The 25,341-nt window shown below is 34.2% G+C and overlaps 1 protein-coding gene across 1 annotated transcript; it reads left to right on the top strand.

Moving 5' to 3' along the window:
- The first annotated feature begins 10 nt into the window (after positions 1-10).
- Positions 11-25,341, top strand: ccdc85a (coiled-coil domain containing 85A). The gene is made up of 4 exons (XM_015363285.2): positions 11-664; positions 2,989-3,931; positions 22,715-22,772; positions 23,954-25,341. The coding sequence occupies exons 1-4, from the start codon at positions 461-463 to the stop codon at positions 23,967-23,969; spliced, it is 1,221 nt and encodes a 406-aa protein (XP_015218771.1). The 5' UTR covers positions 11-460; the 3' UTR covers positions 23,970-25,341.

Below are 25,341 nucleotides of genomic sequence, written 5' to 3'. Positions count from 1 at the left end.
ATTCTCTTGAATTGTAGGCTATTCTCTGGGCTGGGGAGGGGAAGGTGGGGGGAGTGAGCGATCCAGTACTGTGTGCCAGTCTGCCGAGTCTTATACTGCAGTCACAATGTTTCTTGCAGCTGCGTCCAACCCAATACCCACTTCTAATGCATTTGCAGAAGCATCTCCCAGCAAACATCGCTAGTAGAGAATGTTTAGCTCAGGAACCGATATGGGTCTCTCCGTGCAAGACAAGATGCAATCCCGACTGCAGAAAAAAAGGAATTAGACACGGGAAACAATCCCTGTCTGTGTATTTTTAAATGCTTTTGGTTTTGGGCACAGATATCATTTTCGTACCGTAAAGGGGACGATGGCTGTAAGAAAAAATATTTGATAAATAATAACTTTATGTGAGCTCTATACAACTGCCTTGATATTTACTTTTTTACACAGAAGGGGGAATAATTCAGAACTAAAAATGTCAAAGAGCACAGAAAGTCCGACTGAAGACCTTTCTAAGCTGTCAGACGAGGACTTAATGAAGTGGAGTAAAGAAGAGTTGGTCCGCAGGCTCCGACGGGCAGAATCCGAGAAGATGAGTATCATGTTGGACCATGGCAACCTCATCAGGGAGGTCAACCGCAGACTGCAGCTTCATCTTAACGAGATCAGAGGACTAAAGGTAATAGAGGGCAGCGTTATTCATCAAAGTCATGCAGATTAAAAATAATTAATACAAGAATGCGTGCTTACGTTCGTACAGTGTGTTTAGGTAATGTGAACTAAGAACTATAAAACATAAATGCTAGCAATTATTAAGTATTTTGTAGTAGAGATGCACATTGGAAGCTGGAGCTGGTTGGGATAGGATAAATAATGACCGCCTTTAAACTGCATGTAGACTAGTGTTTGGTTTAGTCTTTTATATGTTAACATCATACATCTTACTACTTTAAAACATATCACTTAATGCTTTACTGCGCATGAGAGAGTGCAAATAGCTTTTATCACCATTATACTTGAGTCACAGTGGGCCAAATGACACCTGTTGTCCAACACCGTGTGAAAAAACAAATACTTCAACCTCGTATTTAACGGAGTAGTTGTTTTTTTACATGTATCATAGTTATACGTTTTCAAGAAATGTAAGGGGCTTTTACTAATTTTCTTTATTAAACTATCTAAGAAGAAGCTTAAAAAGCTAATGGTGTGAATAATTGTCGATATTAGTGCTTCCAATTTAGCACGCAAGAAACAAGTTTGCTTTAAAGTGTTTGTATTTATAGTGCAATCGCATTAGTTCTTTGCTTAACCAAACCAATTAAATAATGGTTAAAGAAAAGACAAAAAGCTCAAATGAATATTTTAACCTTCAATATTAATAAACATAGACAGTCTTAAATAAGTGCATCATACTGTATATTCACTTATAGCTAGATACCTGTGAGAGTATTCATATAAATAATATAGAGACCAACAGATGTGTTGAGTACACAGTGTTTTTTTGGTAAGCGTAACTTTCCTTGTGAGGGTAATTTAGGGATCTTTTTCATTGAAGTTGCACAGAGTAGGGGAAAAAACGTACTTTGAATCTTAGACAAATTTGTAAGAGTCCAAAAGGCAAAAACTCTGAGCTAATTAACCAACGAGAGACTAATGCTCAAAGGACTAACAGTGAATATTTCCATCTTAAAAAGTGCTAAGGTTGAAAGCACATGAAAGGAATCTGACTGAAGGAAATCGACAGGATGCAAAAGAAAAACACAACTTTAATTGCACTCGGATGTTAAGTGCTGACACTATTTGGACACACATACTCTCCAGATACACACCTACTGTATGAAAACACTCAACCACAAACATGCATAAAGAATATGGGTTTCCATTTTCATTGGGGTTATTCCATTGGTCTAACACCCTTTTAATAGAGAACAGAAGTCAGTTTTTCATTTTATAGATATTTTATAGACTATTTTACTTCAAGCACTGCCCCCATACAAGATATCTGGTATTTTTAGTATTATTGAAATTGGTATGTCGGATTGTTTGAGATATGAATCAATTATTGTCACTGTTTAGAGATGGCTAAAACTTCCTCTGACTTTTATTGAGTATCTCATGTTATGGCCTACTAATGCAAGTCATAACAAAATACTTTATTATCAAAAAGTACCAGACAAAAATATAAATATTTTGGTGCATACTGTGATTAACCATCTATTCCATCTATTCCAATGGGCATGCTGTGTGGAGTCACTATTCACACAATCAGTTTTATTCACATCTTTTAGTTGTTAAAATTTCACATTGCCCTTTGAATAGATATTCCCTCATTACATTGATGTTCCATTGTTACAACCTAAATGTTACAACTAAATATACCTGCAAAAAACTGCATTTGTTTAAAGTCATGGTTTTTGATAAGAAGGATTTTGATAATAAGAATTTATTTCAGGAATGCATGCTAAGACTTGATAACATTAATCTCCCTGAGTATAGGCAACAGCTCCAAGACCCTTGTGCTTTTGCATTTCAAAGTGTGTTGCAACAGGGACAAGTATCTTGGTTTTCTACTAACATTCACAAAACAAACACTTTTGAGAAGCATAGTACAATAGGTGTTTAGAATTCTTACTATTTGCATATCATTCCTTTCTTGTAACTATAGAGAAGTACTTTTTGAATCAAGTTTACTGAATCTAAGAGGATTAAGAGACATACAGCTATATTTTCAAGCATTTTCTACCAATTAAAATTTAGTACTTTTCCCCTTTGTTTTTTATGATTTGAAAGAACCTTTGGACAGGCAGATCAGGATTCAACTTAAATGTAATACCTTCAAAATATACACAGCCCTGCCACATTTTTGTCTAGTTAAGTGGATTGTTTTTGTTTATTATCAGGAAATGTCTAGTTTACTTCCCCTTGTAGATTTATGTGTTTACTATGAACAGATGTGTCACTCTGGTCATAATCAAATCTTCATTCTTTTTCTATGTGGTTAAGGACATAAACCAGAAGCTCCAAGAGGACAACCAAGAGTTGAGAGACCTGTGTTGCTTTTTAGATGATGACAGACAAAAAGGGAAAAAAGTGTCCAGGGAGTGGCAGAGGCTGGGGAGATACAGTGCAGGTGTGATGCGAAAAGAGGTGACTTTGTATTTACAGAAGCTAAAGGAACTTGAAGTAAAGCAAGAGGAGGTGATCAAGGAGAACCTGGAACTCAAGGAGCTCTGTCTGATGCTTGATGAAGAAAAGAACTGTGGTGTAGGTAGCCGAAATTCCATAGATAGCCAGAATAGCCTATCCCATATATCAGCCCCCAGTACTGGCTTGTTAAGGGATGTGGGCGATGGAAGTAGCACTTCGAGTGCTGGGAGCACAGACAGTCCTGACCACCACCACAAGCTTCTCACCACAGGAAGCCCAGAGCACCTGCAGAAACCTCGGAGGGATGGAAGTCCAGAGCACCAGAAGCACAGGAGCGGCAGCCCGGAGTACCAGCCGAAGCCAAAGTGTAGCGGGAGCCCCGACCACAAACACCTGCGAGGGGTGAGCCCCGAAAAGCACAAGGGCCTGGGCCGCGGAAGTCCTGAGCATCAGAAGCACACCAGTGCCAGCCCAGAAACCCTGCAAAAACACCTCATGAGCACTACCAATAGCCCAGAGCACTTTCAAAAACACCGAAGCGGAGGAGGGGGTGGAGGTAGCCCTGAGCACCAAAAACATAGCAGTGTTAGCTCCGAGCCTCTGCAGAAACAGGCACTGACTGGCACTCCAGACCTTCTCCAGAAAGCCCGGGGAGGGAGCCCAGAGCAGCTCCGGCATCAATACATCGGGAGTCCAGAGCACCTCAAGTTTACCAGCCCCAGCAGAGAAGGGATGCAGAGGAGGCCAGCTCCAGACGAAATGTCGCCTCATCATCGGAGCATTTACAATGGGATGAATGGTGGGTTGATAGACCTACTAAAACCTCATTTCCAAAGACTCCAGGCACATAACATGCAAAACACTGAGCAGTGACAGTATCTCATTTTGATGTGTGTCACTAACCCAGAACTGTCAGGCCTTGAAGGGGTCTGGTACTTCTTGGGTTTCTGAAACACTATAGGTGTCACTGCCTCATTTGCAGTGTTGACATTAAAATATAGTTTCTGACATCAAAATCGGACGCATCCCACAGGGCCGGAATTTAGATTCACAACATAGGGTCTTATTGTTTTATCTTTTTTTTTCTTCTATGTATCACAGTTTCAAGGTTATTCTGGAAGGATTTCAGTATAAAGACACAGAAATAAAATATGGAAAATAATCTTACAAAGCACTTTAATAGTATAAACAGTGCAATTATATGTGCCTTAATTTTATTGTATTAGTAATAAACTATGAAGTAAGGTTTAGGTAGGTGCACTCCTGTAAAATGAATATGATCATTATTGGAAGGGGTAATGTTGCAGTAGTTTATGGTATATATATATTTAAACATATATATAAACAATTTGTAGTATACTTGATATATATATCACAGTCCAAGGATTATTAAAACCATATTGACAATCCCTAAGGGATTCCGAATAATAGTTATGATTAAAAATATTTTTGCAGTCTGGCAATTAAATTGGTCTGCCATGTATTTGTCATTTTTTGTTCTGAAACCTGATCTATTAGATTAGTAAGACAGTGAAACAAATCAAAGTTTTTTGCTAGACTTTTTTTCAACCCCTACTGTGCTTCATAATGATTCTAAAAAGAAAAGTGCTGAGCAGTTTGTCTTACTGAAGTCACAAGGCATGAGGCGAACTGTTTACCATACTTTACAATAAAGCAGAATAACAGTGAACAGAAAAATGGTAGATAAAAAGTTTTTACATGAGATAGATAGATCCTAATTTCACTGCTTGAAATTGTTAATGCAGCATTTTAATACTGAATTACTTGTATAAAAATGGAAATACTTACAGCTCAAATATTTGAGTTTATAGTTTTGACATTATAACTTAATGATAAATTTTATACAAAATAATCGATAGCTTTTTAAAATAGGTATATATGAAATGTAAGACTGGGCAGTTCTTTGTTTGGTAGATAAGCAAAACTATAGTCTGCCTTTCATTCACTATGTCTACATAATGAGCTATCAAGTAATAAAGAGTCAATATGAACTGCCTCTACCCAGCACAACTTTTGATTCTTAATGATGCCTAGAAAATCAATTACTTTCCTTCCCAGAACCATAGCTGGGAAGTCACAAAAGCAGGAGACAGTGGTTACTGGCTGTGTTTAATAATAACAGTGTTTGGATCTGATTTTCTGGTAGCTTTTCTAATCTTTTTTAGACATGTATATTAACTGTTTTGAATTTCCTGCTTATTAGCATGCACATCTTCACTGACATTGGATTCAAACAGCTGCTTGGGGTGATTAAAAAAGAGTAGTGTGTTTCTAAGGTTTGAATTAAGTTTTAGTTTCAAATATATATTTATAGACTGCCACAGTGACAAGATCAGTGCTAACAGGATTTTATGAAAATACTGAACAAGTTTAAATTTGGGAAATAAATGTTGAGTAAGAAAGAGGAGTACAGAGATCTAAAATACATTTTTCTATTATTTAATTTGTATTCCTATCCATATGTTTATGCACATTTTCAATTAATAAAATTATCCTATATATGAAGCATAAATACATACAGCATTCAAACGTATTGATTTTAATTGAATAAAATTACAATTTTGCTAGTCACATTGATTTTATTTTTCCTTAAGAAGGCTGAGGTAAGGGATGTTTTCTTAGATAATCCAATAAGCTTATTTTGCCATTCATTTTTTATTACATTCAAGAATGCCTGGATAATTAAAATGGATAAATCAAAAGTTGCTAACACTATGGTTATGCTGAATGTCCCTAGAAAGTCTCACATATGTCTGAAAATCATGCTTTATTTTACAGATCTATGCTTGATTTTCTGCAACCAATACAGTGTACTGTAACTGTTATTATTTATTAAGTGGAAAAAGAACTTTCAAATTTTGCAATTGCACATTACAATATAAAAATATTGATTCATACTGCTAAATAAGACACATACAAATGGTAACCAAATGCACTTAGTCAAACAATCAGTTTAGCATTCTACTTAGCAAACATTTAGCCGTGAATCCCTTAGTTATTTACTCAGGCTGTCCTTTTCTTCATTTTTGCATTAATTGTACACAGTATCTCAGAACAAATAAGAAAACTTTCCAATTACTGATAAAAAGTTTTAAAAATGTTTATCCGTTCTTAAAGTAAATAAGAGGTTACTACCCTCAAAGTATTTTTTTCTTTATGAAAAAATATGCAAAAACCACAGCCTACTTATAATCCAACTGAGAGATGACAAGTGACTTTTTCTATTTTTTACCACCCTGACTTACACACTCAAAGTCTAGACTTTAGCAGGGAATTTAAATTTTGTAAACATGTACAGCTTAGTTCTCAATAATCATGCTGGATTATCCCTTAAGAGGTTTCGATGGACTGTTTTTATGAAAATGTGCACTATACACTCAGAGTGCAACAAAAAGCCAAAGGATTGTGTTATAATAACCACAAAATATTTAAATGATGTCAAAAGTGATATAGAGATATGAATATTTTTAATTTCTGACAAACAACAGAAATAATGATGGTCTTCACTGGTGAATTTTGTTTTTGCAAATAAATTTCTCGTTTTAAATGTGGGCAGGACTGAACAAAAAGATAACTGAACAGTGTTCAGAAATGTAGTTTTTGAAAAATTTTGAAGAAAGAGTTTAATGCCTTCTTCATATTTAGTTATTACGGTAAACTGCTTAGACTTGGAGGAGTTTAGTGTAACTTTGTAGGCTGTGGAATTAATGTTAATAATGTATACTGTCCTGGTGCTAAGGAGATAATCACATGTTCCATAAATCTTCTTTAGCAGCTCCTGCTGAGCAAATAAAACCATGAATTGAAGTTGAATACCACAGCAGAAAAAAAGTTTTCTTCATGAATTAATAAGATTTCATAATTCATGAAATTTCATATTTATGTCGTCCCCTAAAACAGTTGAAATATTTAAGCAGCACAAAGGCAGGCTCTAGACAGTAAAGCTTGAAACTGGACTTCAAAATAAAAAAAAGGACTTCAAGATAAAAACACTCTTGTTTAGTGTTTCTAATCACCTTGAAGGATTCAGCAAACGGGCATATTCTGTATCACTGCAACTGTAACATACAATGACCTTGATAAATATTTTCTAATATTTATATGTTTAAATTTGGTATCAAGGCCAGTAATTTCATAGTTGAGGTTTATTCAGTTGTGCTTAAAGATAAAATGAGTACAGGATTCTTATGTTATGAAACACAATGTAATTATAGACAAACCCAGTTCTGTTTAGTTTAAATAGATACTGGTTATGGTTCAAGGTTTATGGGAGTGGTTTTTAAAATGGCTGTTTGTAATAATGCTTGGGCTTGAGTGATAATACTTAATTTAAGTGGTATAATGCAGATGTTCCACAGTTAAACCAAAACCTTGATTCTTTTCTTGAGTCTAATATTTGTACTACAGTACTATATCAAACACAAACGGGAAGTCTGTAAGCTTTTCTTTACTCTAGTTTTGTGACAAATTGAGGAAGAAAATAAATGTAATTGAATCACAGAGCAGCAAATGCTCCAACCATTTAAAAACAGCTGAGAATGATGTAAGATAAAGTAACCCTTTCAGTCTATTTATCTGTTCCTTCTTTTGTGTTGGTACACCTTTATCTACTGACATAAAGAATTTATAGTCATGAGTGTTACAATGCAGGTGATTTCTAAAATATATATTTAATACAGCGGACAAGGTATTAGCGGTGTAAATGCTTCACAAATGCATTGACATAGGATGGATTACTCTTATGTCATAGCATAATACTGCAGATGCAGAAATGCATTTTAAAGTAATCTGTTTTGAATCAGGCTATCATTAATTATTGAGCTGGTGTTTGGAAGGAAATGAAAAATACACTGACATCTCTCAAAATGCTAACAACTTGTATTTGAGCTTTCATTTGACACTGTAGAGAAATAAATTTGACTGTGATGGCTTCATTTGGAAAACTAGTTTTCTGTTAATAATATATACCAAAAATGGAGAAAGCACTGATATACTGTAACTGAAACTCTGGGGTGAAGTATTTAACCACTAGTTTTTGGTTGAGTTTGATTGGAGTATAAACCAGTAGAAACATTGTGTTACTATATACTGTGGCTTACTTATACAGTAGTTTACAAAAAAAACACTTGCTATCTGATATAAAGCATGAGGAATATATCCGTCTTCTAAAACGAAAGGAAATGTGTCTTACAATGTTTTTGAAGAATGACTTTAGCTATACATTCTCTTGCACTATCCATTAAGAATTTAAGAACTTGTTAATTTTACACTTAATCTAATCCTGAAGTTGTCTTATACTAAAACATGGTGTAAACATATTCACATAACAGGAATCTTATGTGTGTCAAACTATAATCTTAATGAAAGTGACAAAACATCTGTTTCTAGCATAAGACGCACGTTAGAAATATGAAAGTAATTAATAAAACTATGATTCTGATAAATATGTCCTAATACAAAATTATAAAATAAAATGTATTTTCAGTGTATCTTTTCCACCTGATTAATTTTCCTATTTTTACTTTAGGTTTTAACTTAGATGCTCCTACACATTATGAAAGTACTTACTAACTTAAGATTTAATAAGATTTTAGTTAATAACGAAAGGATAGAGTCATTGTTTTTATCTTGTATTTAGGTTACTGGATGATTATTAAAGTGGGCCTCAGAATGTGTGCTCCACACTCCAGCACAGTCCTTTTTTTCTATGTGTAACGTCATATACTGTATAAAGCCACATTTTGAGAGAACTATTGCTGAAGTATTCCTTCTGTTTTATTTAGAAAGAGAAATGAAAATCAGTTGAAAACTGGAAGCTGATTTACTTAATTTACTTTAAATTCTTAAAAAGCAAGCCTGTTTTTTTTTCTCTTACAAGGATTGAGGGATTCAGGCAGTTTTGAAAAAGGAATTTGAGCCAAGTGATTTATTAGATACCTTATTATTAGATACATTAATGTTTTGTATGGTTAATAAGGAGAATCAAGAACATTTTTCACTTAATGAAAAATCCTGATCTACAGGATTACAGGTGCTCAATGTAAACAACCTGTTTTGTCCAAAATTGTGATCAAGTCAAATTGTACACTAGAATGCCATTGTCTCCACTTAATGTGAAATAGTGGCACAATAACCTGATTGCTGGTGTCTGTATTTTAAGACACTCTAGGTATTACATCCCTTTTGTTTATTTTTGTATTTTTTTATATATCAAAAATTAATCTCACGACTAAAGGATCTGTATTATTATAATCACATTCTTAATTAGTTTGCCAACAATTTGTAATGCTAACATCCCTTCAATTCTGAATCAACATTTTGATTGTTGCAATCACTCTAGAGGAACAGAGACTTGGACAGTATATTAAATGATTAAATACTTTAAAAGAAAAGAGAGATTAACAAATTAAACCGATTGTAAAACAAATGTATACTGGGAGACATGAAATTGTTGCAAGAAGTGTTCAAAAAGCAGGTCAGTTTATCTGCTTCACAAATGTAGGACATGACAAGGGCACACATACCGATTTTTATAGCAGAATCCATGGTTACATCTTTTAGGATTAATAAGAAGCTATATGAAAACCAATATGCAATAATGCCGTGGATTTATACAACACTGTATGTGCTCACTACAACTATTTCTTTTTTTATCCACTGTATTGCATACCAATCATTCTAACAGAAGTAGGAAGTAGACTGAAAAAATACATATCTACCAGTTTTAAAGAAAAAGCAGGGAATGGTTCAATCAGATTGGCATGCAACACTGCACTGTGGGAAATTCAGATTTGAACATAAGGGTGGATAATTTTTAAAATAAATGTATTTCTTCTCAATCAGAACAATTCATGGATAATGTAAAAAAAAACAGGAATAAGGAGTAAACAGCATTTCTTCCTTAGTCTCTCTCTACTCTCCCTCCAGCTGTGACCCCAACAAGACCTTGTCTATCTTTTATTTTTACATTAAATTAACTCTTCTCCTCAAATAAAAGTCCTCAAATATAAAAGAAAACATTACGTACATTACAAATGTCCGTCCTGTAGTAATAATAATCACCATTGTAACCATCAACTCCATTTGGTTTTATGAATTCATTAATGTAGGTCACTTACACAAGCAAGCACAGATGTTTGGCTTTATGCTTCTAGCTAATACTCCCCAATTATTCTTGGCCTAAAATTAAGAAAAATGAAACACAGCTCTCTTTAAGGCTAATATTTTTTGTGGTTAATAGTTTTATGTAATTGTATGACAACCTCATAATAACACTCAGGAATTTCATTAAAAGGCCCACGTGTTGTGGTACCATACAATATCTATGCATTTTGTTTGTATTTTTAATAATATCTTCATCCAATTATAGGAGATTTCGAGATTCTTGAAAATTTCAGTCAAACACCATGATGCTACTCATTTGTCTGTGGGATGCTAAAATAGACTCCCCAGTATTTCCTCAGAAGTGGCATTTAAGTCTCTTGTGGTAATTTAAATCACAATACTAATCCCTACTTTACCAGCCTTTTCAAGGTCTCTGTTATATATATTTAAAATATTTATATCTATTGCACTCAACTCCACGACATAAAGCACATCAAATAAGGATTCTTGTTACCTTTATTAAATATGCAGCACATTTTGACCTCAGTTACACTTTGTTGAAATCTTTCTGAAGAAAATCTATCCCCTTATTGAAACATCTGCTGATACATCAAAAGGTAGCTGCCAGGGAGGTTATATAGAGGAGGAATGAACTTGAAAGCAGTTTGTTTAAAACTACCTAACTTTTTCTATGGAATACTCATAACCTTTCACCTAAGTTTAATTGTCTAATTTTTGTATTGTGAACAGTGGGCACTTTTAAAATCTGAATGATTTTGCCGTGTTATTTCTATTGCATTAATTACAATAAAGGTTTAGACCTAATTTGTCTGAACTTCAGAACAGATGGGCTCTTCTATGCCTTATGTTCACAAAGTTTTGATATACCATATCATGCATTATTAACAGACCTCATTGTACCATCTCACATCATTACATTGTTGGAGGGCAATTCTACCATTTGTTTTGCACTGTCATGCATTCAAATACATCTGAAACATTTTCATCTTAATGCTGGTAACTGGGGAGATCAGACAGTTTCAATGAACCATGCACATATTCTTACAAAACAAGTGCTCTGTTTTATAAACACCATCTTACTTATAGTCTTATAGTCAAACATCTTCATTACTTTTATACAAGTCTCCTGTATACAACATAAATACAGTTTTCTACACCAATTATAAAGTTATTCTGTGATAATTAATGAGAGTTATTGTATCAAAAGGATAATAATAATCAGACGTGAAGCATGAAATACTCTCAATACTGAGAAGACTGAAAACATTTCAGTTATCTTGGGCAGGGTATTGCTTAGCAACAGAAGGTAGAGATTACAAAAGATTATTTTGTGTGTGTGTGGCGTTTCTGTTGGGATGTACTCACATACTCACACTTGAATGAAAATAGTGTATTTTGTGCAATTTCATTCTCTTGAGCATGGTCTACTGTTGATAGCTACTGTACAACTAAGTTTTTGAATTTAAGAATTTAAGCATTTGAGATTAAATTGGATGATGAAATTTGATTAAGAAGGAGATTACCTGTTTAAATAGATGTTTTCAATATATTTGTGCAATCTTGCTGTTTTAGCTATGTCTATTCGGTTCAGTTCTGAGACTTAAGAAGGAAGCTGTTAAGAAAATAACCTACACTATACTAAGTTAATTCTAAACAATTTTTTTATCTTTCATGCATTTACTCTGAACCTTACAGTGCCCTACATGACTGAAGGCAAAAAATAAATATATATTTCTTCAGAACCTATTAGCTTTTCACACATTATACCCTATATTTTTCTGTGCTCATTCATTACTAAAATGAAAAACTTTTGTTTTACTGTATTGTACATCTAGTAAGAAAAATACAATAATTTTAATGTCTTACATTCCTATTCTGCATTGTGTATATTTATCAATCATCTGTAATATGACAATAATAAATGATTTCACAATAGCTGCATTATTACAGAGAAGCACTGACAGCCAGATAAAGATAAATGAAACAAGATTTCTACAGTTAGATTTTTTAAACTAGAATAGGTAGATGCAAAATCTTAGGTACTTCTGATAGCTTAAATTAAAGACAAGTTAGGCATCATATTAGTGAAATCTGTTATTAAATAAAGTTAATGGACTTTGAAAATGTAATGCTTGTAGTTATACCACTAATAAACACAAAAGGCTGTCTCATGCTTATACAAGTTTATACTCAGCCTTGAATACTGTGAACTGTAAGTGAAGGACAGTCTTAGATTACATATATTGAACATTTTCCTCTTTGTTCCATTATCACTCATCATATTGTCATGTGCTCAGCTCTGGTTTGCAAACTGCAAACAGAGGCTCTTCTGTATGGCAGTAAACAGAGGAGAATACAGAACAGTCTTCAAAATCAAAGACTTTTGATTTAGAAGAAAAATGCAAACTGTGAAACTAAACCGTGCAAAGCACTGGGTAACACCTTGCCTCAGTGGATGTTTCCCAGAATCATAACAGACAGCCTGTGCTATGCAGCTCTGTTGCAGTAGTAGCAAGATGTATGAAAGTTCTGCAGGAAAACAAGAACTAAATGCATGTACAGAGTGTTTCAAGACAGTACTACACCACAGTAGACAGCCTTCCAATAAGGGACAAATGAGTCCTTGATGTGGAATAAAATTGGAAACAATCACAGTTAATTGGAAGGGCCATTAAAATAAAATAGTTGCATATTACATTGCATAGTGAAGAAAGTGAAAGCTTCTTGATTATTCCACACAAATGAATTTGTTGAATATGCACGTTTATTGATCGGAGACATGACTGCCTCGTAGTATCCATGGGTTACAACAGCCATTGTTGTCTTCTCACGTGCAGGGTTTTATCTGAGCATGCAGGAAACACAAGTTGCAAAAACCCCTTAATGCACTTTTCTCAATTCACTAGTGTAGGCAGGCTCAGATGTTTTGACCTACACTCTCTGTATTATTTTGTGATTACATTGTGCATGTTAAATGCTCTTGCTCAGAATAGAAATGTGCACCTGTATGTTTTTTTTCTTCTCATAGGCGTTGAATATTTTCTAGGTCAAACCTTTGAAATATTTTTATCTACATGTCCAATTAATTATATATATTTAGAACTTTAGCATTCTGAACTGCTGCATTTCAAAGAAATATTCCTAGTTTTTATCAGGTGTCTCATCTCAATCATGATTTTAGTCTATTTGTTTCTAATATTCTCTATTTGTTATCAAAGGGTTGCAAAACGCCCCTTGATCTGCAGGATTTAAAGAAAAAATACTATTACGTTTTAAAAAATGTATTAAAATATAAATCCCATTAGCACGTGAAAAATTGTCAAACAGGTTTTGTGGAATTTATAGTGGATTAAAAAAATATGGGTTTCCTACAATTGAGAGAGCTCATTTTCATAAAAACGTATGATTAATTAATATGTATAGAGATTTGTGAGCCAATGAAGTTCAGAGTTTGTGAATAAATCTCGTTGTGTTGGGATTTATGGTGTTGTAAAGCATGGAGCAGTGAAAGTTAACAACAACTATAAAATGTAAGATTTTCTGAAAAAAACAACAAAAACTGCAAAGTGGCCGGTCCCATGGGTGATGTTGGTACATAGTGTGTTGTTATTTTTATGCTTTATATCACAAGTACAGACTTGATCTGCAAAAACTGAAAAAACAACATGCAAATTACACAAGAAAGGCATTTTAACAGAGTTAAACATAGCCTCTGAACAGATATGTGACAGAAACTGACTTCACAGTGAATGTTCAGTGTTGAGCATTAGTGGTTCTTATTTTAAAAAGCCTTCTGGCCTTTAAACATTTTTCTGCTGTTTTTTTTTTTAAGTTCAACTCTTAACAACACCATTACATACTTTTACTTGAAAGAACTTTAATTTGATTTTGCAACAGGTGACACTCACGAAAACGAACAAATTAATTATCCTGTATCGAACCATATTACTGTATCTCAATCAGGCAGTGTGGTCAAAAAGATTAACTGAAAATGCAGGGTTTCATAATTGTGATACCAGTAAACATACAGGCATCTGATACAAAACATGCAGGCAAGTATCAAGTGATAATGAGGTGATATCAGTTATATCAAGACACTAAGATGACATACTGGTGTTCACAGTATTTGTCTAGGAGGCACACTATAAATAAGTCTACAGTAACTCCCTGTCAAGCAGTGGACCCTTTGGTACCCATTTCACATAAGCTTAAAACTGCCTCGAAGGACAGTACTTGACTGCTAAGTAAAATTGTCAGTTTTTTTATTAGACACTAATGAAGGATGACACACAGCCTGATGTATATTTTCACCCGCAACCGAGGAATGAAAAACTCCACAATACTAAAATACCATTTGTAAACATATAATTTTTTATTTCACACTTGCAGGCTGAGGGTGTGAGACGATAGTCCAGTATTGAGTCCCAAGCAACCAAGCTCTATCAGACCTGCTCTAAACTTTTATTTAGACATTAGTCTAGATTCGTATTTTACACATATTCAGATAATTGTCAAGGTTTTCTTGCCACGGTGCACTTCTATTGGGCATTTCTAATTCTAATATTACTTATTTTCATTTGCTCTGGTTTTCTTCCATGCAGATTGCTTATGTTTCGAGATTCCCATCTCAGTCATCGTTTTAGTAGTAACGTATTTGGCTTCTGACATTTGTTTACATCGACGTGAACATTGCACGGTCACTATGTATCTTCTTTTTCTTTTCTAATTTTGTTAGATAAGATAAAACAATAAAAAAATAATATTGAGAATAGGTCGATTGAGGCATTTAATGATTATGGGGCTGGAAAAATGATTTGGTTGAAGATGCTTGTGTTGCATTTACTGCTTATTGTTAATTATATTGACACAGCAAAATGGTGATTACTTTGTGGATGTAAGAATTTAGCAGAAAAGCAATATCTATGAAAAGCTGAATTACAAGCCCAACACATTGAAATTACAATTAAAACAATGAAGTTGTGTCCTTGATATCACTTGTGTTTTCCCTATGGTAGGAGCTCCTCATCTAAAATGAAGATATTTTAAGGTAGCAAATAATTGAAAACAATTGTGTGTCACTGGCTTGCATTCAGGCTGCTTGATAATGCTTTGATAAGGTTAATTAAAAATGAGTTAATTAGCATTTCAATCTTTGAAGGTTTTTTGATATCCCTCGGAAAGGGTACATGAAAAGGTTGCATGCGTAGTTAGGTGTCGAAATTGCACAGAAGAATTGAGGTCAACCCCATTATTAAGTAAAAAAAAATCAAAGCATCCATGTCACAGCAAGAAATTTGTAGGCCACCTAAAATGTAATCATTGGTGATCCTTGTATCAAACATTGTAGTTTAAATTTGGAAACAGTTTATTCCTTGTTGCAGCTGAGTTTGCTAGTGTTTGAGTTAGAAGGCTCATTTGGTCCCTGAGCCTGTTAAATTGACGTAATCCTCTTGGAAACTCGATAGCCATGAATTCTCCCTCAATGGCAGGCTGGCCTTTTGGCACAACATAATTCGCCCCTGCTTAGGGGTGGTGCGGTATTGCTCAGGGCTGGGAGACACCCGAGAGACATGCCACATTTGCACTGTCCCTTTTTATTTGAGCACATTGCTCTGAGGTAATGACTTGTGTTCTAGCCTCTAAATAACTCTATGATGGCATTTGCCAGTGTGGGGAACATTAAAAATTCCAACAGCTGGGTCAGTGGAACACATTCTTCAACTGCGATAGCAAGTGAAGTCATGTCAAGACTTTCCAGGACACCTACTCTGATTTATCTGAGAGGCAGTATATTTTCTTCAAGAGAAAAGTGAGAAAAAAAAACCAGACCGGTCCTTTTGGTTTAATATTCATAATTTTCTACCACTTACAAAACAATAAATGAAATGTATGCATGAACACAAGTAATTTGGATATAAAGTTTATTTCAGGAATTCAGGAATGTTTTGACACGTTCAGTTTATAATTACATATTGCTGATGTGAGTGACCTTGCACTGCAAGACATTGATCTGGCTAAATAAACAAGTGGAAATTTACATATATGACAATGACATTGTAATGCAGAAACAAGATCCTGAGGTATTTGAACTTCCGTGCTAGACCCTGAGGTACTCCAGATGCTCCCCTGTCACCTGGGGAGACCAACTCCACACTTGGTGGAATCTTGAAGTCTAGTCACTTTGAACAAACTAGGATTAACAACAAGAGTTACAGACACAGTTCCCTCTCCTTTTGGTCAAATGCCTTCTCTGGTTTTACAAAACACAGACAGACTGGAGTGGCAAACTCCCTGGACACTTCAATTATCTGCGACAGACCAAACAGCCGGTCCATTGATCAACAGCCTGCACAGAATCCTCAATGCTCTGAGTGTCTGCATGGGCTGAACATTATATTATTGTACGTTGTGTAGTAAAGTTCAGTATAACTATACATTATACCTAAATGTACAGAAGACTTATTTATATGGAAAACTTTATTGTAACAGATACATGAATGAATTAATTTTTTAATTATGTGAACGAATTACCATTTCTTTCTCCGATAAGATTTTACCAATGTAGGGGGGGAAACAAATACCTTTCCCACAATATCTATGAAAAAATCCTAAGAAAAAGTTGATTATTTGACATCTGTTAGAAGCCAATTTGTAGGATGATCATCCTTTATTACCACATTTTGAGGTTCAGGTTAACTTTATCATGTGCTTTTTTCATCATCATATTTTTTTATTGAATACTAAATTAACTTATAAGAATGTTTTGCTCTTTCAAAAACCATACATTCTAGTTTTTATGCCTACTTTGCTTATTCTAATTATTAAATAAATAAGTAAAACATGATATAAATATGATTTATTGTTACATACCGTAAAACAAAATGAGGAACATGAAAACAATGTTCATAATATCCTAACCTCAAAACTATACTGATACACAAATGAAACATGACGGTTGGGTACAATGGGTTTTTAACATGTAACAAAATCACACAAAAAGTCAACAATAATACAGTTAAAAATGATGTACCATTTTGGTATTAACCATAACATACTGTCAAACTAAAAACATTCTAAAAAATGAAACCTAAAGAAAAAAAACATTATCAGGGATGACCTCCTTACCTGATCAGCCTCTGCACAGTTCTGTGGAATGATCTTCCCACACCGTGTGGAGCTACATCCAGCATGTGAAGGTTGGCCATCAGGGTGTGGGCATACTTTTTATATATATAAATCAATTAAAACAGTTTATTTTTAGTGGCTACCGATTATTCATCATTTCGTTTGAGGAATTTTAACTCAAGTCTAGGACCAAACACTGAGCACCTGTTTTTTTTTAATGAAAGCGCATAACATGAGGTTAGTATGTGTATGTGGTCTGTTATTCTAAGGAACAATACTACTCAATTGACTCAACAGACTGGTTTGTGCACTATTTAAAATGTAAGTAACATTATGTATGTGCTTAATGAGCTATTGATGGAAAACTTAAACTGTTGCACTTTCATTGTGCATCTGTAGATTAAATTCAAAATTATTTTAATTGTGCTTTCAGGAGGCAGGTATAGAATTATGTTAGGATTGGGTTTAGGATGAAATTATTATCAACAGACACAGATGATCTATAACACCTTGTCTCCAATATTACTACTTAGTTCTTCAGTGAGAACAATCTCATAGATTTCTTGCGGGGACAGGCTAAGTAGGCTAACAGCTGGCTTAATGACTGAATCTGCATTTTGTCTTGAAGTTTTTAATTGTAGTGAAGTATAGTTCCATCTAATTGGTTTATATGTTTGGAACAAACTGAAAACCTGGTTCTTTTTTGCTACTAACAGATAACCTTGAAGTCTATTTAGAAACATGTTTTGCACATAGCAAGGTTAATTGATGTTTTTTCTATTGTAACAACTAATTTATATATGATTTTAAATAAAGAATTATCTACCCACCCACTTATAATCCTCTGTATGATCACTGCAGAACTAGGCAGTTGCCTGTTATCCATGTTTAATGTCTACTTTAAATTTGTGTTTTTATTGGTTTTCATACACCACATACAGTATATATACAGTATGTAATTTATAATAGATTTAATAATGTTTCTTTTGTAATTTGATTCAAGTCAGTAATTGTGAAACTTACAAATACAGGACAGAAACAAAATAAGGATAAATAGAAACTATTCAAATAAATATCAGTACCTCAGAATGATTGATTATAAGGCAGTCATCAATCACTGTTTGCCTTTAGTGAGCTATATGCTTCGGATAAGCAAACTGCCTGCCAGCAAAGCCAGAAAACCATGAACAGCAGACAGATTTCTCTTAAGGAAAGAGGCAGAGGGTGATTGTCCAGGATTTTCTAATTGAGATGATAATTTTTCAATTCAGGTATTTCCTATACCATTAGGCTGTGAACACCCTCTGGTGGAACCACAGAACATCTGCCATATAGACAGCAGGACTAAAAGTCTGAAATATCAGGGAGTCAGTTGTACCTCTTTTGAATTTATGAGATGTGTCAGAATTTTGTGTTTAGAGATATAAAAACTGTACACCTGCGGGCACCAGTATGGTTTATGATGTTTGTGTCTCAGGGTGAGTATTTTATGCAGGGCACCTGCTTCTGCCACATGCTTAAGGGAGATTTATAAACCAAGAGACCACATCTAACACCTATCTCTCAGTGACTACCATTTATAACAGAGGTACATTTATAGTCACATTCAATTTTCAGTAATGACACTTGACATACTGGAATCAGAATATAATCTGCTATTATCTCACTTTCAGTTAAGGTAATAATTATTACCCTTTTTGAGCATCCAGTTGGCACTGCAGTAGCAGATTTATACAGAAATGTGACATTAAATTATTTTTGAAGAGTTAAAGATACTCTAGGTTTAAACGTCAGCTGAGAAAAAGATCTTTTTTATTCTTTCTATTGTTTAATTAGAAGACATTGATAATGATAGTGATGCTTTCAAAATGTATTAATAGTTGTTGTTGAAGTTGCTCCATTTGGATTTCTTGTTGAGTAGAAAAATAATTGCTTGAGATTTTGGCAGAATATGGAATAGATTACATATAATAGATTACATTTTTTCTCATCAACCTTCCCAGATTCTGCTGAACAAATGAAGTTTAGAATTAAAGATCTGTGAGAAAAGGCACCTGCAATCTCAAGCCACTGATGCCTGCATTCCTTTAAGTCATGTCAAATCTTTGTTCAGAGATCCTAAAAGGATGATAGACGTGCAAGAGTTGCAGATTTGTTTAACGGTTGTTGTGATGGATAATAGACTCCCTGACCAATTGTGCCAGTTGTGCAGATCTACTGACCATCACTACATGATAGATTGGCCATTTATATGACCTGTTACTGGAATGGTTTAGTCTCAGACCAACGTCTTGTTGAAGGAAATTGCAAAGGAAGTGCTAAATGAGCTTCTAGATAAACATCAGCATTCCTGCATAGTATCAAGGCATGACTTGTTTTTCCAGACTATAAAAATAATTGATGTTGTATCCCTATTTTTAACAAGGATATAAATGTCCCTTAAATTCTATTTCCATTTTCATTTGCATTTAAAAATTATTGTATTTGAAGTGTATCTTGAAACAGGGCATGCGTTTTCTGTTTCTAAGCCTTAGGTGTCTTACCAAGTAAGTTAGCTTTACATACAGTACACACACCACTTTTTTGTTGTCCTACTTGTATATTGAAGACATACAACAAGAAATATCTCCATATGCCCAAAATACGTAGGTAGAAAAATCGATGCAATCTTGATCAATAAAGAAGGAGCTAGAGTCTTTCCCCACTGCATTAAGGATTTGTTTAAAATTAATGTAATTTCCCTTTAATATGATGTGAAGGAAAGCAGGCTGCTGTCAGGTTTTTCAGCCTGCTAATTTACACTTCACAACACACTGCAAATTGAGTTGGGGGCAAAATCACTGCCCATACTGCTTACACAAAACTCAGCTGAGTATCAGAAGCAGTGTCAAGACTGAAACATGGATGTCCCTTTAAGATATGTTTCCACTATTAAACTGAACTTAGATTTTAAAATGGGGGTAAACCTTGACAATTTCTGTTGAATTTTCTGTTCAAGACTAAATCAAAAAAACTGTTTAATTTGTTATTTAGATTTCTAACATAAATTTCAACTCCTCAAACCTGCTGCCAGCGAGTTACAAGACAAGGCTTTTGAAACCCCCCTTCCCTCCACCACCACCCATGTGGTGGAATGAACCAAAGTGCTGCTCCTAGGACAGTAGTGAGGACAGAGGGAGCAATGCAGATCTATGAACGAACTGAAAGGAGTGTCATTTAAAAAAATCCCAATAATCTTAGGTTTAGATGTTCAAATTTTTATACAAACAATTTTTTCTCATTAAAGGGAATCAATGGCAATAGTTCATCATAATGCTGTGGCAACATGCACTGAAAGTTATTACTTTGCCCCCATTTTTAACAAACTAATTTTTAAGGATATGCAATGGGATGAAAACGTAATTGCTTTACATGGGAATGAACATTGACAGAGCAGAAATTAGGAACAAATTGTTGACATAATAGCTATTTTCCAGTAATGATGCTAATTACAATTTTAAAATGAGATTTTAGCTTTTTTATGAATGTTAACATGTATGTATAATAATTCAAAGAGAGGTCCACATCATAGAAGTGTTAAAGAGGAACTGCACTTCCAATTTCTCAGGCCATATGAAACCTCAATAACAAAATAAGTTCTGTGACTGTACAGCATAATTTTACAATTTCGAACAAAGCAGAAAATCATTAACTTTGTGAAATAGTCATCATGTTGTTACAAACCACTGGTCTCGCCATGGGAAGGAGTGAGAGTGAGAGTTTGCATGAAATATAATGTAAAAATGGCCCTTCCTGCTCTCTAGTGCCTGTAAGACCTGATGTGGACCAGTTAAACAAACTTTGCCCAGCTCTTCGGGTCCTGCTGCTTGAAAGAGTCTTAAAAAATATACAGACACTCCAGCCCTACAGGAGCAGGATTGGATAGCCCTGCCTAATAGGAAATGCTCCATAGTTTTTTTATATTGCATTTCTGGAGACAGATCAGAAGAAAAGGCACATAAAAGAAAAAATAAATTGTAAAACATGTTCATCATCGCATGTGTAAGAACTCAGTCTGAATTTGCAGTGATTAGTGCAAGATGTAAAATTTAAACCTTTGAGTTAAATATAAAGAAAATGAGACGAGAGATTGTTAACCTCTAATCACCATTATACTCTCAAGTTCTTTCTGAAGTGCTTAAGGTGTGACATCTCCCTCATGACTAATTATGGTATTGAGCGATTTACATTACTCAATGAATAGCCTTGCATTGAACTGTAGTTCTTCTTCCGTTCTTCATCTGCAACAGTAGCTGACATCAAATACTAGACACAGATTTATTTTTTCAACTGAAATAAGTATAATAATGAATAATTATGGCTTTGGATCTTTGGATTGGAGGACTGTCATTGGGAAGCTGAGAGCTACCATTATTAAATTTTGTATGGTTTGCTTGAAAACACAGCAGTGGTGCACATTTACAGCAGACACACATGCAGGATGGTATCCACCAAGCCTTTTCACTAAAGATTGGTCAATATAAGAATATAAGATAAATCAAACAGTTTAAAACGAGAGGCCATTCGGCTAATCTAGTCCATTTGGTGGCCGTCATGGTTGTTTCTGATGAGCATGCTTTTTTAGCCTTTTTTGTCATCCTTTGAATGCTTAGATGTTGGAGTCAAGTGTAACACAGAAGATGAAAAGTAATGATATATATATATTTATATAGATAATGAAATATATATATATAAAATGTATCCAGCAGACAGCAAAATCACTATGGGATCAGTTATTCTTTGATAAATAATGCTGTTTCTGTTAAAAGAAGACAGCTCCTCCTGTACTGACTCATTAACCGAAAATTCAGTTGGTCTCGGCATTGGACCATGTAACTATATGATCATCTATTTCTGTACTATTTTTTTACGTTTAAATGTTTCTGTTGCTCTCTGTCTTGCTTTTTTGTGATTTATTCCCAGTCAATCTGTGTTTCACTTACAGTAACTGCAAAAATAGGTACAGTATATTGGAGGATTCTACAACTGAAACTGAATTTCCAGCTGACCCAGTTATGCCTACAACCATGTACAGGGTTTAGACTTAAGTATCTGTGGATGTGAACTTAGTTAAGCACTTTCTAAATCAGTTTAGAACCCATAAATTACTTGTTTAATTTTAATGTGGGCAGGGCACAAATCTTTCTATGCAAAAAAAGTCCTCTGATTCTTCAGAAGCAATATTGTATATTCTCTGTCTTTCATGACTGTATTATTCCTTGTCTTCAATTGCTATGACATGTTTAATCACTTTTGATCTCATTCTTTCTAGCACTAATATCTGCTGGTTGTTGTACAACCACCTGTAGAAGTGTCAAGCTTTGGGACAGGTAAGAGTCTGAAATCAATGTTTTTATGAACATTGATATTTAATTTCTTGGAAGAGAGACAGTACCTATGCAGATGCTTGATATAACTAAAACCCTCTTCCTGGAATTCATTAATGTAGATTCTGTGCCAGGAATGGGATTCAATCCCCTAAAGAGCATGGCTGTTCTTGGCCACAATGTGTAGGCGTGTTGCTGCCTTGGATGAGAGCAACACCACAGAGTATTATCTGCACTCATATTTTCCCAGTGCTGTTAACAAACATGTAGTCTTACCACTAAGTTGTGCTGTTTTTTATTTATATGCAGTATATGTGTATACAGGTCTATAACATATACCAGGAAAGTCCAATACCAATATGATACTGTTTATATTTTTGGATAGAAATGATGTAAGGACTTTTCTTTACATCCAGGAAATATAGAATATGGTGTGACTTATTAAGAGCAAGATAAATAGTGCTTTCAAGCAGCATATATTAGACCTATGTTTAATACCCTATGTATGATATTCAGTCTAATGGACACTTTGCCAATGGGGAGAGTAAAAGGTAGATCCATTCATCTAGTTAGTTTTAAGTTTACCTTCTTGTTGAAATGCTTTTTGGGATCACAATTTTATCTCACTTGGGTGTGGAATTGATCTTTTAATAATTAATAGTTCAATGAAGAGACAATATCAAGTGAGAAGGAAAAATAATTCAATCCTGTGGCAGGGAAGTATTTGAAAAAAAAAACCTTTGCCACTGAAACCAGTGAGCATTAAGTCCCTAAGTAAACACCTAGAGTCAAAAAGAGTAAGATGATACAGATGTATTTAAACTGACAAGAATGTGGCAATACAGTAGCTTTGAAAAACACAAAACATATATTGTATTTTCTGTACTATAAAATGTTGTTCAAGATAAATAACAGGATGAGACACTGTGCACATAACAAAGGGTTTAGTCTTTTTATACTGACTAGAAAAGGAGATGGCAGACATTGTTGATGAGCTCCCCTCCCCAGAGAGACAGTGATAAGTTAGGCACCAGAAAATTGATTAGCAGAAGCTGAGTGACAGAAATTAGCAGTTTGCACTAAGCCTGTTTACTTTGATTTATCATAATTAACGTCTAATGTCTCTTTCACAATGAATGCAAAACTAAAGTCATTTTAAACTTACATTTCATCCTTCATTTCAGCTTTGATGCCTCTTGACAAGAACCTCCATTAGAGCAGTGCTGTGTTCTGTGTGCCACATCCTGTTTGGCTGGACTTTTCACCAACACTAGACAAAAAGGTGGGGTTTCTCAAAAGCACTGAAGAGCATGTGAACCTCTTGAAAAACAAACCAACCAAGAAAAAGAAAAAATCTGAAGGATCATGTACAACTGCAACTGTATTAATAGATATGAGCATTACTGAAGCAGATTGGGTCTTCACATTTTCATATTTGTTTTGGCCATGTATTAAACGTGAAAAGTGCTGCCCTGTGGAATTGATTCTCACCATACAGTACAAGTCAAGGGATGTAAGTTGTATTGAATTATTTTCATTACAAACAGTTTCCTACCTCCCTTAAAATAACACAAATTAATTTGTCTAATGGACAGCTCAGTTGTTTACATTTGCAACTTAACTGGAATGGCTAACTTTGTGGATACATTTATTTTTATGAGTCCTCTCCTATTTGCTGATCTCTGGAATTTCATAATTTGTGACTGTAGATGAAACAAATATTCTGCTGCTTCCTTCTGACTGCTACACCTACAGAATAATGTCTCCATTCTCTTATAAGATATGTGTCAACATTAATCTCACTAAGGATATTGATTAAGACCTTTTACTGTTATTTTCTTTATAAGAATTTTGGATTTCAACCTCTGTACTACACGAAACAGTTACTTTGTAGCCCCTTTTCCCGTGTAACCTTTTTTATGTTGGAGAAACAATAAAAAGTTTATGTTTTTAAAATGCCTGTATAGAGTAGTTTAACAGCTTAGTTTTATAAAACGTATTATGATTGTTTTTAACTTATTGGTAGTACTATTCTAAAAGAAATGTGTCTAAAAATAAACTCCTTTGTGTAAATTATTTTTGATACAGCTTGATTTAAACATGCTGCCTAAATTCTAGTTGTTCTAGCAATTGGTAAAATATTTTTTATCAACATTTTTATGTACATTTTTAAAACTCCTTTCCTGTTGTCTTATTGAAGTTTTAATTTAATGCATCTTCATGTAAAATATGTTAAAAAATTCATCTTTATATGTTGTTCTTAAGAGTTGCTTATCATATGACGTGTTTTTGAGTCATGGTACAAAATATATAGCATGACTCAAATCTATAATCATAACTCAGCAACTCAGTTATTATTATTAGGGATATAAGGAAAGTAAGAGGTTCAGTTTAAGTGTAGCTTTAGGAAAACATATGTTTTCTTAGTCTAGAACCCTTATGGGTAGCTTGGGAGTTGCTTGAAACATAAAATGTAACACCACACTGTATACATATACATACTCAAATTGTATTTAATGTTCCTCAAACAACATTAATGTACTTTTGAATATAGTCAGGAGTTTCAAATTAA

Source organism: Lepisosteus oculatus, chromosome 17 (assembly GCF_040954835.1).
Source record: "Lepisosteus oculatus isolate fLepOcu1 chromosome 17, fLepOcu1.hap2, whole genome shotgun sequence".
Classification (NCBI taxonomy): domain Eukaryota; kingdom Metazoa; phylum Chordata; class Actinopteri; order Semionotiformes; family Lepisosteidae; genus Lepisosteus; species Lepisosteus oculatus.
The sequence above is the reverse complement of the archived record's forward strand: the minus strand, read 5'-3'. Positions and strand labels throughout refer to the sequence as shown.

What these genes read in the sequence shown, in the direction of transcription:
- ccdc85a (XM_015363285.2), top strand. Translation starts at nt 461, where the DNA reads ATGTCAAAGAGCACAGAAAGTCCGACTGAAGACCTTTCTAAGCTGTCA. An exon ending in ACGAGATCAGAGGACTAAAG is followed by an intron (nt 665 to 2,988) that starts GTAATAGAGGGC and finishes TATGTGGTTAAG; the next exon opens with GACATAAACCAGAAGCTCCA. An exon ending in CATTTACAATGGGATGAATG is followed by an intron (nt 3,932 to 22,714) that starts GTGGGTTGATAG and finishes CATTCTTTCTAG; the next exon opens with CACTAATATCTGCTGGTTGT.